The sequence below is a fragment of the Beta vulgaris genome, chromosome 5 (assembly GCF_026745355.1).
Source record: "Beta vulgaris subsp. vulgaris cultivar EL10 chromosome 5, EL10.2, whole genome shotgun sequence".
Lineage (NCBI taxonomy): Eukaryota > Viridiplantae > Streptophyta > Magnoliopsida > Caryophyllales > Amaranthaceae > Beta > Beta vulgaris.
In genome coordinates, this window is record NC_079206.1 from 61,195,882 (window position 1) to 61,215,079 (window position 19,198).

Sequence of the window (19,198 nt, forward strand, 5' to 3'; positions counted from 1 at the left end):
GTCATTTTACAAGTCCTCAATGGGGAAGTGACATCCTATATTGTAACTAAATAAAGTATTACAATTCAATTACATTGTCATTTTGCCAATACGTAATAAGAATGTTTAATCTTTACATAAATTTATATTTATTGAATTTATCAAATATGATTATTCAGGACCGTCTCATAAAATTAGGGGACTGTGATAAATTAAATTATACAAATTGCATTTTTTTGGTGAATAGGAAGAGATGGAAGAGTCATTAATGGTCTTTTATGGAGAATAGGAGGAGAAGAAACATCAAACAAAAAACATTTAAAATTTGCATCCAACATTACGTACACTCTATAATATTGGAAATGAATAGTTTATAATTAGAGTTAGGTTTTTTTTCCCTTTAAGAGAACAACTAATAGAACTGGACCCCTTATATTTTGGGGGCCCTGTGCAGTTGCTCACCCTGCACATGGCCTTAGCCACCTATGTGATTATTATTCTTGGTTACCATATGTTTACATCGGACTTTATTAGACCTATTTTTTTTAGAGCCCCTATTGGGAACCTCTTGGTAAGAAGAATGACCCTAATGGACTAGCACCTCGTCCAGGTTAATTAGTCAGCCCAGCTACACAGGTTAACGCTTGAGAGTAAGGGATATAAGGAAATTCATACTCCCAAGCACAAGTAGGTAGTGAGGTTCGAACTTGTGACCTTCAAGTCATAATATGAGCTCTCCACCACCTCCACCAAGCAAGCTTGGTTTACTAGACCTAATTAGACCTTATCATATCTTGGAATTTAGGGCATGTTCTCCCCATCTTATTTTCAGTTCAGTTCAATTCAATTCAGTTCATTTCAATCATTTAATTCTCTGATAATGAAATAATGGTAATTATTATTATTACTACTATCACTATTATTATTATTTTAAATATTAATATCATGATTACAATTATTATTATATTATTATAATTGTTATTATTACTCCTATTACTATTGTTTAAAAAAAATGTGTGTCTATTTATATATTTTGGTGAAAGAAAAAAAAACCTAATACTTATTCGATTAGGATTATTTTTCCGATTCCAAAATCTCAACTAAAATAAAGCGTAAAGACGCATAATTGTAGAAAAATCAAAATCTAGCGCAATCAAAACAACCGATCAACGACAAAGAAAAAAGATTTAAAGAAAAGGAAAGATTTTGAGCTCTTTGCAAAATTACAGTAAAAAAACATGGAAAATAATGTACACATCCTATGAAATTTATAACATTCTTGTTAAGCAGTTGGGTAATAAAGCATATTATATATTTTGATATTCTAATTTTGTTCGTCAAGTTATTAGTTTAGCTGTTTATTACGGACTAATCCATCTATCTCACAATAATTTAATAATTTATTATTATTTTATTTAATAACTTATTATTATTAATAAATTATTATTATGAATCTATTATTAATTAAATAATATTATATTATATTATTCTCACTACTATTAGTTATAATATAATTCAGTTCAATTCAATTTAGTTCATCTCAAGTGTTTTATGCCGAAGAGAACATACCCTTACTCCCTCCTTGTTGTTGGTTTACTTTTGCGTAGTTTACAATATACATCTTTTTAACTTTAGATATTTTTAATCATGTATCATTAAAAATTATGAAAAGTTGATACTCTACAAATACACATGATAAAAAGTTTCAGGCCAGACATTCGCCGTCATCGTCTGAAAAAAAATTATGACTCCTTCCAGGTGGTTGGTGGGTGGATGTGGAAATGGGGTGGATGGTGGTGGAGTGAGGTGGTGGTTTAGAGAAAAAGAAGGAAAAGTTTAGACATGTAATTTCAACATTTTTGGAGGCGATTTTAAGTACTTTTGGGCGCGATAAATAGAAGTTCAGTAAAAAAAATACCATTAATGCATATTGATGACAAAAATTATGAAAAGTTGATATTCCACATGACTAAATTTTAGTAAGAATTAGTAAGGAAGTACTAAGGAGTATATTTCTAAGGTCAAGAGAAATAAAAGATATAGATGTTAGTACGCAGTGAGATAATATGAAAGTATATGTAAAGTGTGACTTGCGCGAGAGGTGTTCTCGGCACGAGTGGTGCGCCCGCAGCAAACAAAGGTGCGCCCGCACCAGGTCAGGTGCGCCCGCACTAAGGAGTGGTGCGCCCGCACACTCGCTACGACAGATTTCAAGTTGAGGAGGCAGAAGGTTTTGTGCTCCCGCACATTTGGCTGGTGCGCCCGCACCAGGAGTTGGTGCGCCCGCACCAAAATGTGGTGCGCCCGCACCTATCAGGAATTTGGCTTTTTTCCCGGTTTTCTGTTTCTCGTTTAATGAGGGTTTATATAGTGCCCTAATTGTATGCTTTGTTTTCTACCACAAATTAGAGAGAGAGATTAGAGAGAAACACAATAGAGGAGATATGTTAGAGAGAGTCTTTGAGATTCAATATCATTGAATCTTGCCTATTGTACTTGTAATCATCTCATTCATAGTGAAACAATCTTTTTCCCTGCCTTGAGGACGTAGCTATTACATTGATAGTGAACCTCGTTAAATCTTGTGTGTTCTTTATTCGTTTTCTTGAGTTTATTGCTTTGATAATCGCTTCCGTTGCAACAAACTTGGTATCTTGAGTTTAAAATCAGCGTTAGGGTTTTGGGAAGATGAATACGATGAACTCAAAGATTGATAAGTTTACGGGGAGGAACAGTTTTGGGCTATGGCAGATAAAGATGCGTGCTTTGTTGAAGCAACAAGGCATCTGGAAACCTCTTGTCAAGAGTGACAAGAGTGGAGCGGCTGGAGGCCCTAGTGAGGCCGAATTGGAGGCGATGGAGGAGAAGGCTCACTCCACGATTTTGCTGTGCTTGGCAGACGATGTGATCACAGAGGTTGCTGATGAAATCACTGCGGCAGGTCTGTGGGCGAAGTTGGAGAGTCTCTACATGACGAAGTCACTCACCAACAAGTTGCTTTTGAAGCAACGGCTGTTTGCCTTGCGTATGCAAGGAGGTACGTCTCTAAGAGATCATTTAGATCAACTTAATACTATTTTACTTGATTTGCGTAATATAGATGTTAAGATTGAGGATGAAGATGCTGCTTTGATTTTGCTTGTTTCACTTCCACATTCATATGAGAACTTTGTTGAGTCATTTTTGTTGGGAGAGAGACTTGACCCTGAGGAGGTGAAGTCAGCACTTTTTACTAGGGAGTTGCGCCTAAGGCGGCAACGACTGAGAGTGGTGGAGATTCAGGGGCTGGGTTGGTGGTGAACTCGGCTAAGGGGAAGGGTCCTAAGAAGAAGAAAAATTCTAAGGGTAAAGAGACCAATCCTAGGAATGTCTGTCACTATTGCAAAGAACCTGGCCATTGGAAGAATAAATGTCCCAAGAATCCAAAAGCTTCCAATGCTAACATTGCAAACAGGATACGAAATATGACTCCGAAGAGGACCTGCATTAGCTGTTGTTGATATGCCTAGTCCGTCTGATCGTTGGATTTTAGATTCGGGGTGCTCTTACCATATGTGTCCAAATCGTGATTGGTTTACTTCTTATGAGTCTTGTAATGGTGGTAATGTTACTATGGGTAATGATGCTGCTTGTAAGGTTGTAGGGAGGGGTTCCATCAAGATAAGGACTTGGGGGTGAGATTCGTACATTGATGAATGTTAGACATGTTCCACAGTTAAAGAAAAATCTGATTTCTCTGGGTGTCTTAGATGAAGGAGGGTTTACTTTTTCTGGCTCGGATGGGGAACTATGTGTGTGGAAAGGTTCGAAGTTGGTGCTTAAGAGCACTAAGTTGGGTACTCTGTATGTGTTACAAGGTACTACTCTGACTGGTTCTGCTAATGTTGCATCTACAGTTCTGAGGAGATGACTAAGTTGTGGCATAGACGACTTGGGCATATGGGTGAGCGGGGATGCAGATATTATCCAAGATGAACCTTCTTTGTGGCCACAAGGTGAAGAACCTTGAGTTTTGTGAGCACTGTGTGTTGGGTAAGCAACACAGGACTAAGTTTGGGAAGGGGCTGCACATAACTAAGGCGACGCTGGATTATATTCACTCAGATTGCTGGGGGCCTGCTCGGGTAGAAGGTATAGGAGGATTCACTTATTTTGTGACTTTTATTGATGATTTCTCCAGGTACTGTTGGCTTTATTGTTTAAAGCATAAGGGAGAGGCTTTTAAGACTTTTGTGCAATGGAAAGTCTTAGTGGAAAATCAGACAGGCAGAAGGTTAAGAGGCTACGTACGGATAATGGTTAGAATTTGTTAATGATGAGTTCAATGAGCTTTGCAGGGACGCAGGGATAGTGAGACATCGCACTGTCAGGAAAACACCACAGCAGAATGGTGTTGCAGAGCGCATGAACCAGATTTGCTAGAGAGAGTTCGATGCATGCTTTCTAATGCAGGGTTGACTAGGAAGTACTGGAGTGAAGCCGTGAAAACGGCATGTTACTTGATAAACCGTGGTCCTCATACAGGTATTGACTGCAAGGTACCTTATGAGGTATGGTCTGGGAGAAGTGCTGAGTATTCTGGTTTGCGTGTCTTTGGTTGTATGGTCTATTATCATGTGAATGAGGGTAAACTTGAACCAAGGGCTAAGAAGGGTTGTTTTTTGGGTATGGAGATGGTGTGAAGGGTTACAGGATTTGGTCCCCATCAGAAGGGCGTGTTATACTTAGTAGAGATGTTACTTGATGAAAACACTATGTTTGTATCTGCTAACAAACCTGCAGGTGATACTGATGAGAGCACAAATGAAGGATCTGAGCAAGTAGTTGCTTCAGAATCCACTCCACAGCCACAGGTTCGAACTCAGGGGAAGGATGATGAGGCTCCAATGAGTTTTCCCATTGTGGAGACTAGTCAGAGGGATGTAGTTTGTTGTATGAACAGCTGATGTTGAGTCTGATCATGAGGAAACTGTTGTTGAAGGTCAGAAACGACCTAGGAAAAGACGCAGAGACTGATTGAACAGATAGAGGGCAGGAATGTTCCTGGCCGAAACTGCTGTGTAGAGGAGATGATTGGTTATGCATTACATGTAGCTGAAGATATTGAGTCACCTGAGCCAATGTCCTACAAGGAAGCAATTTCTAGTAACGAATCAGCTAAGTGGTTAGTTGCTATGAGTGAGGAGATGGAGTCTCTTCACAAGAACCAGACATGGGAACTAGTGAGGATACCACAGGGTCGTAAGGTGGTTGGTTGCAAGTGGGTTTTCAAGAGGAAAGAGGGAACTTCAGAGGGTGAAAGTGTCAGATATAAAGCCAGGCTAGTTGCAAAAGGGTTCAGTCAGAGGGAAGGGGTCGACTACAATGAGATTTTCTCGCCAGTGGTTCGTCATACTTCTATTAGAGTGTTATTAGCAATGGTAGCATATTTTGATCTGGAACTTGAGCAGTTAGATGTGAAAACAGCTTTCCTACATGGGGAGTTGGAGGAGGATATTCTGATGAGTCAACTAGAGGGGTTCATTGTTCCAGGAAAAGAGAAGTTTGCTTGCAGTCTGAAGAAGTCCTTGTATGGACTTAAGCAGTCACCCAGACAGTGGTACAAGAGGTTTGACAGCTTCATGGTTGAGCATGGTTTTGACAGGAGTCCATATGATTGCTGTGTTTATCATAGCAAGGTGGAGGACGGTTCATATATTTACTTATTGTTATATGTTGATGACATGCTTATTGCAGCAAAGAAGAAGTCAGACGTGTTGAAGTTGAAGAAGCTTCTGAGTTCCGAGTTTGACATGAAAGATTTGGGAGCAGCAAAGAAGATTCTTGGCATGGAGATCTATAGGGATCATGGACGGAAGAAACTTTTCCTTTCTCAGAAAAGTTATATCTTGAAGGTACTTGACAGGTTTGGTATGAGTACTGCGAAATCTATTAATACTCCTGCTGCTGCAAATGCTCGTCTTTCTGTTGTGCTTTCTCCTCAATCTGATGAGGAAAAGGAGTATATGTCTAAGGTTCCGTATGCTAGTGCTATTGGTAGTCTGATGTATGCTATGGTTTGCACTAGGCCAGACTTAGCACATGTTGTTAGTGTTGTGAGCAGGTTTATGACTCAACCAGGGAAGGAACACTGGCAGGCAGTGAAGCGGATTTTCCGCTACTTGAGAGGAACGGCAGATGTGGGTCTCATTTATGGGAATGATACTGAGTGTTGGTGACCGGATATTCTGATTCGGACTATGCAGGTGATATAGACACTAGAAGATCGATGACTGGGTATGTATACACTCTAGGAGGTTCTGTGGTTAGTTGGAAGGCTACTTTGCAGTCTTCAGTGACTTTGTCTACTACGGAGGCTGAGTACATGGCTTTGACTGCTGCAGCAAAGGAGGGTATATGGTTACGTGGTTTGGTTAGTGATCTGGGTCTTCACCATGATCGTGCTATTGTGTATTGTGATAGCTTGAGTGTTATTTGTCTTGCCAAGGATCAGGTGCACCATGATAGGACTAAACACATTGATGTAAGGTACCATTTTCTGAGGAGTGAGAAGTGGATAGTGGTGAAGAAAGTTGGGACTGCAGACAACCCAGCTGATATGTTCACCAAGCCAGTTCCAGTTTGCAAGTTCAAACATTGCTTGGACTTGTTGAACGTTGATAGTCACATATGACCTTGTGAGAGTTTGTGCCTCAAGGTGGAGGCAATCCCGGCCCCGGGATAAAGTGGGCAAGCCCGGCATCGGGTTAAAGATGCATTTGCAGGAGGGGAAAGTGTATCTCGAGTAGTGTTGAAGAGATACATGTTTGGTTGATTGTTTCGAGGTGGAGTTGTGTGGTAGATGCAAGTCAAGGTGGAGATTTGTGAAGTGTGACTTGCGCGAGAGGTGTTCTCGCACGAGTGGTGCGCCCGCACCAAACAAAGGTGCGCCCGCACCAAACAAAGGTGCGCCCGCACCAAACAAAGGTGCGCCCGCACCAGGTCAGGTGCGCCCGCACCAAGGAGTGGTGCGCCCGCACACTCGCTACGACAGATTTCAAGTTGAGGAGGCAGAAGGTTTTGTGCTCCCACACATTTGGCTGGTGCGCCCGCACCAGGAGTTGGTGCGCCCGCACCAAAATGTGGTGCGCCCGCACCTATTGGGAATTCGGTTTTTTTCCCGGTTTTCTGTTTCTCGTTTAATGAGGGTTTATATAGTGCCCTAATTGTATGCTTTGTTTTCTACCACAAATTAGAGAGAGAGATTAGAGAGAAACACAATAGAGGAGATTAGAGAGAGTCTTTGAGATTCAATATCATTGAATCTTGCCTATTGTACTTGTAATCATCTCATTCATAGTGAAACAATCTTTTCCCCTGCCTTGAGGACGTAGCTATCACATTGATAGTGAACCTCGTTAAATCTTGTGTGTTCTTTATTCGTTTTCTTGAATTTATTGCTTTGATAATCGCTTCCGTTGCAACAGTATATTTCTAAGGTCAAGAGAAATAAAAGATATAAATGTTAGTACGCAGTGAGATAATATTTATGTTATTGTGATAATTTTTGTTCTTATGTTAATTTGAAAGGAATTTTAGAGACAAGTAAACATGGATTCCGAAATTAGAGTTATATTGCACAAAGAATTTGAAAGTAATTAAGAGTCTTGCTCTCACACGAGTCATACCAACTTCCCGTTTTGTGAATCCGACGATGGCTCTCACTAGCTGGATGTGATTAGGTCTCTAAATCCTACAGAAAAGTTATTTTATCTCCTTTTTTTAGAAGATAATCTGAAAGATTAGCTGCTGGAAAAATTATCCAACTTTTTTTTTTGGGTAAACTCATATTTAATTATCCAGCTATTCACATACATATTAGGATTAGGAGCAATATTATCTTTTTATCTATTAATCCTTACTGTTTTATGACTTGTAAAACAATTAATTACTTATCCGAATATTATTATTATTATCTGTTCAAAAAACTATAAATACCCCCCTCCACCAAGACATAAACTCACAAATTCTTAACATCCAACTTAGAGAGAATTATCAAATCTTACGAAGTAACTGGTAACTTTCTTCTACTCTTTTTTTTATGTAATTTGCAAACTTTCTTCATAGTTTTTTCTTAATACTAGTAGTGTGAGTATTGATTTAAGTTCATCGATTAGAAAATTTTGCATGTCCATGAATTAAGTTTGTGTTCAGTATAATTTGCAAATATTGATTACCATAGTTTGAAAATCATCTTTATTTAAAGCGTATAGTTTTGAATTGGGATTTTGTTTCGTACTTCTTTTGATGATTTTTGTGTATGTTGAGAATCTGGAATTTCCAGTATTGATCTTATTTAGTGCTTCGAGTTTACAGCATTCACTAGGGTAATGTACATTCACATTATAAAGATTTTAGAGTAATCAATGATAAAAGCTCCATAACCCCTGCGAGTGTCTTTCAAATCTGATCATTAATTATTCTTAATAGTTAAATTCTAGTATACTTTTATTAAAAGATTTGGATAACATAACTTTCAGTTATATATGAACATATTTGTAAAAAGAAAGATTAGCGTCGCATTAAAAATCATCAATTTGTGCTATGCATTATTCTATAAATCAAAGCTAGTACATTTAGGTAGGTCTGTTATGTTCAACTTATTTTGTCTAATAGAACATCTTATCTAATTTTATTTTATTTGATCTTATACGATATACAGAACGGACCCTTAGTATTATCGAAAAATAAAGTTCCAAACCCAAATTTTATTATGTTGATTTTTTTTATTATTATTGTTGTTGCATAAAATTGATTTTCTTCCTTTGTTTTTCAATAATTTGAGTGATACTACGAAAAAGGCACCATGCATGGGAAAGAAAAAGGGAACTAAAAATAAACGGCTATACCACATCGTACTTCACGGATCAAAGTGATGAAACTGAAAAAACGACTAATAATTTTGTTTATCCCTAAAATTGCATGTTTTTATAGTCACTTAACTGCCTTCCCCACTATTCACTCACGAACATAACCCATATTAATTAGTGCATTAGATGCATATCACACTCATAATTCTATCCTCTTTTTGACAAGTTTTTCCATTGAAATAAATCAACTCAAATTTTTTGCTTGAGATGTGCAAAGTCTTTACTACAATAATATTTTCCATTCATTAAGTGAAAAAACAAAACGAGAAGAAATAATAATTGAAGTTTATCCTACATGCTTTTAATCTTCCCTTATTTCTTTATATATTGTGATTTTCACAGCAAATTCTGAATTAACACACGCACACGACAAGATGATGAACCCAAATGCAATCAGAAACATCATTGGAATCATAGGTACAATTTCTTTTCTTTTTTGTTCTTAATTAAAATAACAATTCTTGTTTTTATTTCAATTAGTAAAGTAATTTCTGTATTATTGGAGTCTAAATAGCTTTCATAATCATACCCATTGATTGATTTGATATAATGATATCGTCTACATTGTTATTCTTGTTTTGCAGGAAATGTCATATCTTTCGGACTGTTCCTTTCACCTGTGTAAGTTTTTCACATCTAAATATATAATTTTAAATACTCCCGGTTTCGTTTTAAATGCAACGAAGAACTATATATGAAAATTAACAGTACTTTCTGAAATAAATGTTAGAATACAAATATATATACTGCTATTTTTTACACATAATGAAATAAATTTCATCCTTTTGCAACTCATCATAAGGTCTACTAAAAAAAACACGTAAAAACAGTAGCATGTACGCTCTGGATTGTAGAAAAACCATGCTAACTAATTCTTAACTTTCTCATCGTTATGAATTATGAAAAAAAAAACACTATGATTTTTTTGGTAAATAAAGTATATTAAATTAAATTTACGAGTTCAAAATATTACAATCCGATGCTAAATGTTGTACACAATGTTTGTATGATTATTAACAGGCCGACTTTCTGGCGTATTATCAAGAACAAATCAGTGGAACAATTCAAGCCAGATCCATATGTTGCAACAATATTGAACTGTGCAATGTGGATTCTTTATGGTCTTCCCTTTGTTCATCCAAATAATATCCTTGTAGCCACCATAAACGGCATTGGATTGTTTATAGAACTCGTCTACGTTATCATCTTTCTCATTTATTCTGATGGATTAAAAAGGGTAATGTATCTATTGTTTTAGTATTATTTTTTTCAATAATTTCTACTAAGTATTTATATTGCATTAAATTTGGTTATTGACATTTATTAACATTATTATGTTGTTTATATATTGCAGAGGAAAATCACAATTGCTTTGTTCATTGAGGCAATCTTCTTCGTAGTAGTGTTGTTGATTACCAGATACGTATTCCACTCCACAGACCATAGAACAATATTTGTGGGAGTTTTGTGTGTCATCTTCAACATTATGATGTATTTCTCACCATTGACTGTCATGGTACTTTCTCTCTCTACAAATTTATATATTCTTATTAGTGTTTGTTTAATATCATAACTTATCATTATTGTTTCAAAAATTATTAAAAGAGACGGTCTAATTTTAATATAAAAAGTAGATTTTACCTTGATGGATTAAACTAGTCACCGTAAAAAATTAACTAGTCATTGTTGAACTAGTTCTATTTTTAATATTTGGCTTATTATGTAGGAGGTCTCTTACAAGACAAACCATTATTGTTTAATTGGATTTAATAGTTTGAAAAGTTATGATAAATCTCATATAGATAAAAAAAAAAGACAACAAAAAAAAAAACTAGGTTTATATGAAAAACATGTATTTAGTATTTTAGTTCTTTGGGAGGGTTTTTTCAAAAGAATTTGCATTAAAATATAGCCTATGGAACACTATGAAACCTTAGCTTACTAAATTTGGAACAACCTTATATGTAAATTTAAAGGTACAATTTTTTTATCTATGAAGTGAGATTTTGATGTTGATAAATTCAGAATTAATTTTTATCGTATCCAAAGTAATTAGAGCCTAATTAATCTTTGTTTTAATTGCAGCGCCAAGTGATAAAATCAAAGAGTGTGAAATACATGCCCTTTTGGCTATCAGTTACAAACTTCTTGAATGGTGCTTGCTGGACAGCTTATGCATGCATTCATATTGATGTTTGGATGGTGGTATGTTTCTAGCTTTTCATCTTCTTCTCTAACATAATACTACTTACTCCGTTTCGTTATAAATGGCAACAAAAAGGAGTATTATTTGTGAGATATAAAATATTCATTTGTTGTATTTAAAACGAAATGGATGAAGTAATATATAATATATTATTATCTATAACTAGGGTTAATAACAAAACTTGTTAATTAATTTGTTCTGTGGTTTCTTTGGTGACAGATTCCAAATGGTTTGGGAACAATATCTGGAGTAATTCAACTCATATTGTATGCATGTTTCTACAAGTCAACACAATGGACCGACCAACCCGACACAAAAGTTTCACAAGTTCAACTAGAGCCCTAATTTAGTTCCTTTTGATTTCTAAACTTTGAGACTATTGTCTAAATTTTACTGCTTTCCAATAGTTGTTTTTTTTATAGTTTGTTTTCCTATAGTTGTTATTAGAGTAGAATGACTTTTAATTGATTAGAGTTTAGACAAGGATGTTTTCTTTGATTTCTTATATATAGATAATTTAATATTGTTAAACGTTTATTATTTTTAGTATAAGTTCTAGTATTTTTAATTGCAATTTTGGATAAATTGAATAGTTCTTTTTATAGAAACTAGCACTTTGACTTTCATGCGCATCAATACACTAATTTTACCATAAAACATCTTTAATTGTAAATTGAAGTCAATATTTAAAATTTTATACATTGAAACAAATTCAACATGCATTATATAATAACAATCGGTATACAATAACTATGTTCTAAATAAATATATGAACTTTGCATAGAGTTATTGTAATAATGTGATCTATAAAAAAACAAATTGAGTACTTTATAGACGAGACTCAGGGGCGGCTTTTAGCATGTTCAACATGTTCTATGGAACAGGGCCCCTTAATTGGGAAGGCCCCAAAATAGAGAAAGTTCAAATAGTAAAAAGAAAAGTTTATCTATTTATTTAGATTATTTTTTTTCATAATATGATTATGTGAAGTATGGATGAGCTATTACATTATTGAATTCTTCAAATACGAGATCGCACAGGGCCTCTATATAGTTCGAGACGGGCCTGACGAGACTCGAATTCTTTCAACTTATTTTAACCAATATTAAAAAGAAATAGATTATGATAAATTATGATAATTTCTATTAGGTTTGAAGAAAATTCAAAAAGTTCCTCCAGTACTAGAAATTATCATAATTTATCTTAATCTATTTCTATTAGATGGATAACTCGGAAGGACATGTGTGAAGAAAATTAAGAGTTAGAATTAACATTCATTGAATTTGGCATCAAGTAATAAAAACGAAAATTAAGAATATTTTGGTAATCTTAAAATTTAAAAAAAAAAAAAACCAGAGTTAATTGGAAGTTGTTGTAATGAGATAAATAAAGTGATGAAAATTTTAAGAATTGTTCACTTTGTAAAAATGTGACCGATTATTTGAAATTTCCTATTGAAAAGTGCCAAAAACGTTGTGAGTGTTTGTTTACTAGTAGAAAAAACGGTCAAAATTACAGCTTCATGTGGATCAAGTCGAAGTTCAATACACTAGAGCTTTGATTTGAGGAATTAATGGTTTTCTGCAAGCTAAAACTCTAAACTATCATTCTAATTAACTAACTATCATTAGGACGCCTTCATCTCTTCCCACCTTACAGTTTTACAGGGAAAAACTGTCTATCCACCGAGTAATCTACTACCTCTGTTTTAGTTAGTTGCAACAATTTTTACTTTTAGGTGTTTTTTATTAGTTGCAACATTTTCCTTTATAGGAAAGCTTTTGGGATAATTTGACTATATTACCCTTACTTCACCTTCTCTCCACATTTAATTACAGTACTAGTAGCAGGGGCAAGTGGGTCAATTATACTCTCTTTTCTCATTTCTAAAAATTTGTGCAAAAAGGTGAATGTTACAACTAAATAAAAACAGAGATAGTATTCAATAGAGAGACATTAATAATTAGTGGAGTCCAACTCAATAGAATTTTTTATTTTATAATTGTCTACTTATAATGGATAATATACGTTATATACCCAATGAGTAGATGTAGCAATCTCCAATTTTACATGGATAATACCATCCTTGGCCATTTACTTTCCTTATCAAAAAGAAAAACAAAATTTTTTTTTTTTTGAGGGGAAAAGAAAAACAAAATTATCTCTCCATAATGAAGACATATAGGAACATGAAAGATGGAACCAACTGATTTTAGCATTTTTTTCTTTTAAAAAAACGAGTATAGCAGGATTGTATGGGAGTGGTTGATTGGTACATAGTAGTACTTGTTTGGTATGATTAGCACCACAGAGGAAGGAGAGTGACATAATTGAAACAGGGGCAATAGATTTACAGTCCGGCCACAACTATTGCAGACTTCAACTTGGAACAACCAATAACTATAATGTTGTTTCCCCTCTGTAAATACTCAAATTACTACCTTTACTTTTGACCATAATTACAAATTGGATGGTATCTCTCGCAAAAGCCAAAGCAATAATAACCCAATAGGAAATCCATACTATAATTCATCTCTGGGATCGAAAATGTTGGAAAAGCCAATTAAGGTCCTCGACGTCTTTGGAAACAGAAACAACTTTGCTGCTGATCAACAGGGATCATTCCTCCTCCTTTCGATGTGTCAATCGCCTCCAACAATGAAACTACCTCATCCATTTCGGGGCGTCTGTCGGGATTAGCATCCCAGCATTTCTTCATTACATTAGCTAATGAACTTGGGCAACATCTTGGTATTTCTGGCCTTAGATTCTATGATCCAAAGACAATATTCAGCACCCAGAAATATACATATATAGTATATTCTACTACATACAAAGGATTGCTGAAGCGAAGTGCATACCTGGCGAACCACAGCAGAAGTCACCTCTGAAAAACTGAGGTCGGGATATGGCATGTCGCAGCAATATATTTCCCACAAACAAATGCCAAAACTGTACACATCACACTTCCTATTATATGGATCCCCGTTTAATACCTGCAATTGAGTCCATTTCACAAGCCATCAATAATTTATCACAAATTTGCAAGTCCTAGAGATATTCAATGCTCTGTTTTCATTATCATAGCTTTTTCCTAGATCTTTGGTGCTCAATTCTGTTTTAAAATTTGTGCATCAGTAAACAAACAATCCATGCATGAGAATATTCCAGCCTTTCCCTTTCTGAAGACACAGTTCAGACATCTATTCTTGTCTTATTAGAGCTTTTTTTGGTGAGCATCAAGCTAAGCCATCATTTGTGCAAGTAGAACTCGTTAGATCTAAGACCAAGGGAATGGCATAGGAATAAACTGTTCAATTGCATTCCATAAATCAATCGTCAATCAAATGAAAGAGGCAAGGATGAAAACTCACCTCAGGAGCCATATAACCGAGCGTTCCTGTCTCTCCAGTCATATCACTAGGATTTGAAGCCTCAACACGGGCAACACCAAAATCTGCTATTTTCAGAGTCCTTGATTTGTCTAGTAGCATGTTCTCAGTCTTCACATCTCTATGAACAATCTTCTGAGCATGGAGGTAGCTTAACCTGTTGAAAACACAATGGATTGGATTGGATGAGTTCAAAAAGATTCCCATCACTCTAATTGGATGTGAGATCAAACAGAAGGAAAGTAATTAGATTTTGTGGATGTAACAATTTCTTACCCTCTAGCAAGATCAAGCGCCAACTGGTGGACAACCTTGAAAGCTAACTTCTTTCTTCGGTTCTTTATGAGATAATTTTTCAGGGCACCCCCAGGAAGATATTCCACAACAACACAACAGATATTACTTGGCATACTAATTAGACCACTTTCTGTTTGTATTTGTAGCCCTGATGCGCCCATCTTTGCCCCAATAAACTGCAGCATGCATTACTATCTATTACTAAGAGCTCCAACAATGATATATTTATATATCGATCCTCATCACAACTGACACCATTCTTCCAAGGCAAAAAATTGTTAGTGGGAAAGAGTGTTTTCCCAAATCTAGATGTAGCAGAAATAATAAACCTCACACTATCATCTCAAGAAATAATTTAACGTCATGAAGTTCTTTGTTATTACAAGGACGAGATCAATTGAGTCTTTTTGCAATTATAGGGTAAATGTTGAATACATCTATACCATATCAATCCCCCCAAAGGAGAAGTTTCTTCAAATGCATTGGGGTAATGGACTAATGGTATTGTATCATTATACCGTGTAATGCATGTCGAGTAGAAAATTGGCAAGGTCAGGAAATGGAATAAGAAAAAAGACGGGAAAAGAAGAGTACATATAAATGCCCTCGTTAACTTACCACCTTCTGTTTACTGTTTCCTCCCACTTTCAAAGTGGAATAGTTAATTATAAGGAAGAACAAGTCAACCCAAAAAGTACACATTAAACAAACTGTCACTGTTAGTTTCTGGGATGCCAGACAATCATTGCATGTCTCAGAAAGCCATCAACTTGCCTTGTCAAGGCTATCTCAATATTCCGAGGATTATAAAAGCAGATGTAAATGTTTGCAGTGATGTAAAGTTATTCCAAATTATTAAATAAGCTTAATAAGGGTAAAGTCATTGGTAATGGATTACTTTCTTTCTTTTGATGAAGAAGAAAGGGGAAAGATTTGACAAAAATTACATATTAACACTTTCAGCAACAACCACCTTCTTGATATGAAGAAAACATCAAGAAACCAAAGTACCCATCTTACATACACTCTATTTTGATCATCAAACTTCACCAACTTTGACCCTAAGTCATCAAAATATATACTGAGCTATGTCAAATACCACTATTAGATTAATTCAAAGATGCTTTTCTTACAATTAGAATATGAGAGTTTATTATGATCTAATAAAAATAATAATGCCCAACATTTTTTTAGAGTTTGACCTCAAAAGTCAAATGTGGCCTAATTCCTTTTGTGATGCAAAGAGTATGCCATAGTCGTGATCCTGATAACCAAGGTGATAGATTAGATAGGTGATCTACAGTTCAATTCATGAATATCAATTTTGATGTGAACTAAGGCACATAGGTCTTGCATAAGGTTAACAAACATAGCTAGTCAGATACATACACTGCCATCCCATTAAAGAGAGAGAAGAAAGCAAGAGGAAAAGATATTCTTTACCATTAATGGCTGAGGTGAATTCTCAATTGACTGAGCACTTCAATTTGCTATCAGTCACATAATAAAATTTGAAAGCCGAAAGACATCATAATTTAATCACCTACTACATCTCTATATCATCATCTATAAATTGGTCACATCTTCCACAACCTAACATTGCTGCTACGGGTGAAGTGAATGATAGATGTAAGTTACTTCATACTTGTCCATACACACAAGGTGACAGTATTTTAACATGTCAACCAGACAGTGATTCCTCAGGTCAATCAAGGGCATAGAAATATTAAGTGTAAATTGAACTTTTAGAGTTTTCTTATACTTTAACATGCTGCTAGAATTATTTTCCCTGTCCAGCACTATCGTTTCCCCCCACTCAAAGAACACTAAGACCATTACACTCCTATCATATCCTATACTTAGTTATTGGTGCATTCAAAAGAACAAATTTAAATAAGGAGCAGTAGAGAACGCCAGAGGATACAAACAACTAATCCTTTCAAACAGACATGACTTGTCAAACTTGCCAGCCAATCATGTACACAGCCCAAAAAAGAGGAATATCCCATAGCTAATGACCAATAACGATGTAACCTGAAAGTATCCAACAAATCAGATATGCAAAAACACCAAGACTTTATCCATACACCGTGATTTCGGTGCGCAGCTATTTCCAAGAAATTTCTTTTCCCTTTTTTATTTTCTGACTTTCAAGTTCGGAGATTACCCAAGTTACACAAGGGATGAGCAAAAAGGAAGCCGGACAAGTCCATCCACAATGATAAAGCAGAAGTAAATTTAGAAATAAAGACCTTAGTCACATTCGGATGGTTAAGCTTGTGCCACACTGCAACTTCCTGCGTAAAGGCTGCCCTCAGCGAAGATATTTCAGCTGCTGTTCTCTGGCCTTCTTCACCCCAGTCAAGCAATTTAACTGTATATTAAAAATGTATTAAGAAGTCCGTCATCTCATGATAGATAATCCAAGAACAAACGACGACTAATGCATGGGCGTAAGCATGAGCATAGGAGCTCAAATTCACTAATCATAAAGTTTTAAAAAAAAAAAACATCAGACCAATCTGACATTAACTTCATTAAAAGATACAACATGGCCAAGTTGAGTTATAATGTATCAGCCAACAGTTTGCATTTAATTTCAAGCCCTTCTTTTAATATTTTTAATTTACAGCTGAAATATCACGTGAAAGATTGAAAATGCCATCAAACTGTTTATTGCAACCCAGCAAGTTCAAGCTAAACCCGTGCTTTAACTCACAGATTTCACATAAACACTCTCACAATGTTCAATCACCATCTTCTCAATCCGAGTTCCAACCAATCGAAAACACGAAAAATTAGCCACAATTAGATAACAAAATCCACCAAAATATAATAATCCAAATCAAAAAGGCAGCAAATGAAAATGACATTAGCATTATCAAGTAAGTTTTTTCATACAAGATAAAGCCAACTCTTATCTTGGACCACCCTAAATGTCTAATGTAATAACAGACCGACCAAATCTCAGTGGACCTCAACAGGATTCTCAAAAGCAAATTATTCAGTATCTTCTAAAACTTGAACAAACCCATCAAAGTAAAAAGGTTAAATCAAACAAAAAAAAAAATCCCACTATAAATTTACTAGTAAAAGTCTAATCATATAACAGTAATATATAAACTCATATTAAAGTTAAACCCACCTCAAATTTGCATTCAATTTGATAAAATCAGTCTTCCCCACAAAAATATAGTAAAATTTTCACACAAACATTATAACAAACACTTAATGAGCATACCCAAAACCAAAAAAATAAAACTAGTATAAAAGGTGGGTCATCGGAAAATGCTCACCGGCGACATCAAGAGTGTCGTAAATCCCACGATGAACGGTTCCAAAAGTGCCACGTGCAATGACAGCTTTGATGATGAGCTTAGAAGCGTCGATCTCCCACTCATGTCGAACATTACTACTACTTTGATTATCATCTAATTCATCTTTTTTCTTGCTTTTTTCCATTGTTAAAGCTCTGCTAAGATGCCTTTCAAGCTGTTCATCTAAACTTTTCAGATCAATTTGATCTGCTCTTACAAACCCACCATCTCCCCCCTCCTTCATCTTCTTCTGATTTTCTCTCTCCTCTTTTTATTTTTTTTTTACAATTCAAACTCAAAAAGAGGGAAAACAAAAGGGTGATTGAAAAAATTGAAATTTGTGTTACTAAACACTTGAAAGTTTGAATCTTTTTAGTGATTTAGTTTCTGGGTATTTATGGGTTTGAGTTTTTGAAGCTTCTTTTATGTGCCTAGGATAGAATTTAATTGAATGAAAATGATGAAATGAGAGGGTGTAAATAATTGAATTGAATTGGGTTTGCTTTGCTCAGTTGGGTTGTTGTTTTGATGGTTTTCTCTCTCCTCTTTTTTTTTTCTCCCACTCTCTCTCTATCACTCAGAGTTCGTCAACCATGTGAGCACATGGAACTGCCTGAAATTTGACTTCATGTCTTTTAGACTTACACCCGCTTTACTCTCTGCCTCCTTTCCTCCCCTCATTTATTGCCATGTTTCTTTTTTTTTACTATTGTAATTTTGTAAATGGCCAATGCTATTGAGTTTATTTACTCTATGGTTTTGGGAGTATGACTCCTCTAAAGTTTTCGTGAAACTTTACAAGGTAGAGTTGTGTTGAATCATATATTTTAAAATTAATGATTCATATTGCAATTGGTAGATGGTAAACACAGATCAAAATGCAATCCAAAAAAACATAAAATGCGTGAAACTAATGTACATCAATTGTTCTCCAATGAACATGTGAAACTAATGTATATCAATTGTTCTCCAGTGAACATCGATCTCGACGATTCTCCTTTGTTAATATTTATATTTATGTTTCTTAGTTTGTTTATTGCAGATATTTCTTTGTTCATTGTGTTTTCTTTGTCTATTCATTAGATTGAGTGGTTGCTC

The 19,198-nt window shown here is 35.3% G+C and overlaps 2 protein-coding genes across 2 annotated transcripts; one reads left to right on the forward strand and one right to left on the reverse strand.

Annotated features, from left to right (window-relative positions):
• Positions 1-7,960: 7,960 nt before the first annotated feature.
• Positions 7,961-11,625, forward strand: LOC104894255 (bidirectional sugar transporter SWEET5). Its single transcript, XM_010680441.3, has 7 exons — positions 7,961-8,034; positions 9,231-9,305; positions 9,473-9,509; positions 9,909-10,125; positions 10,243-10,404; positions 10,974-11,093; positions 11,314-11,625. The coding sequence occupies exons 2-7, from the start codon at positions 9,263-9,265 to the stop codon at positions 11,437-11,439; spliced, it is 705 nt and encodes a 234-aa protein (XP_010678743.2). The 5' UTR covers positions 7,961-8,034; positions 9,231-9,262; the 3' UTR covers positions 11,440-11,625.
• Positions 11,626-13,421: 1,796 nt separating this feature from the next.
• Positions 13,422-18,803, reverse strand: LOC104894256 (serine/threonine-protein kinase STY13). The gene is made up of 6 exons (XM_010680443.4): positions 18,080-18,803; positions 17,036-17,157; positions 14,763-14,959; positions 14,469-14,643; positions 13,956-14,090; positions 13,422-13,864 (listed from the first exon to the last, which is right to left on the reverse strand). The coding sequence occupies exons 1-6, from the start codon at positions 18,342-18,344 to the stop codon at positions 13,658-13,660; spliced, it is 1,101 nt and encodes a 366-aa protein (XP_010678745.1). The 5' UTR covers positions 18,345-18,803; the 3' UTR covers positions 13,422-13,657.
• Between the last annotated feature and the right edge of the window lie 395 nt (positions 18,804-19,198).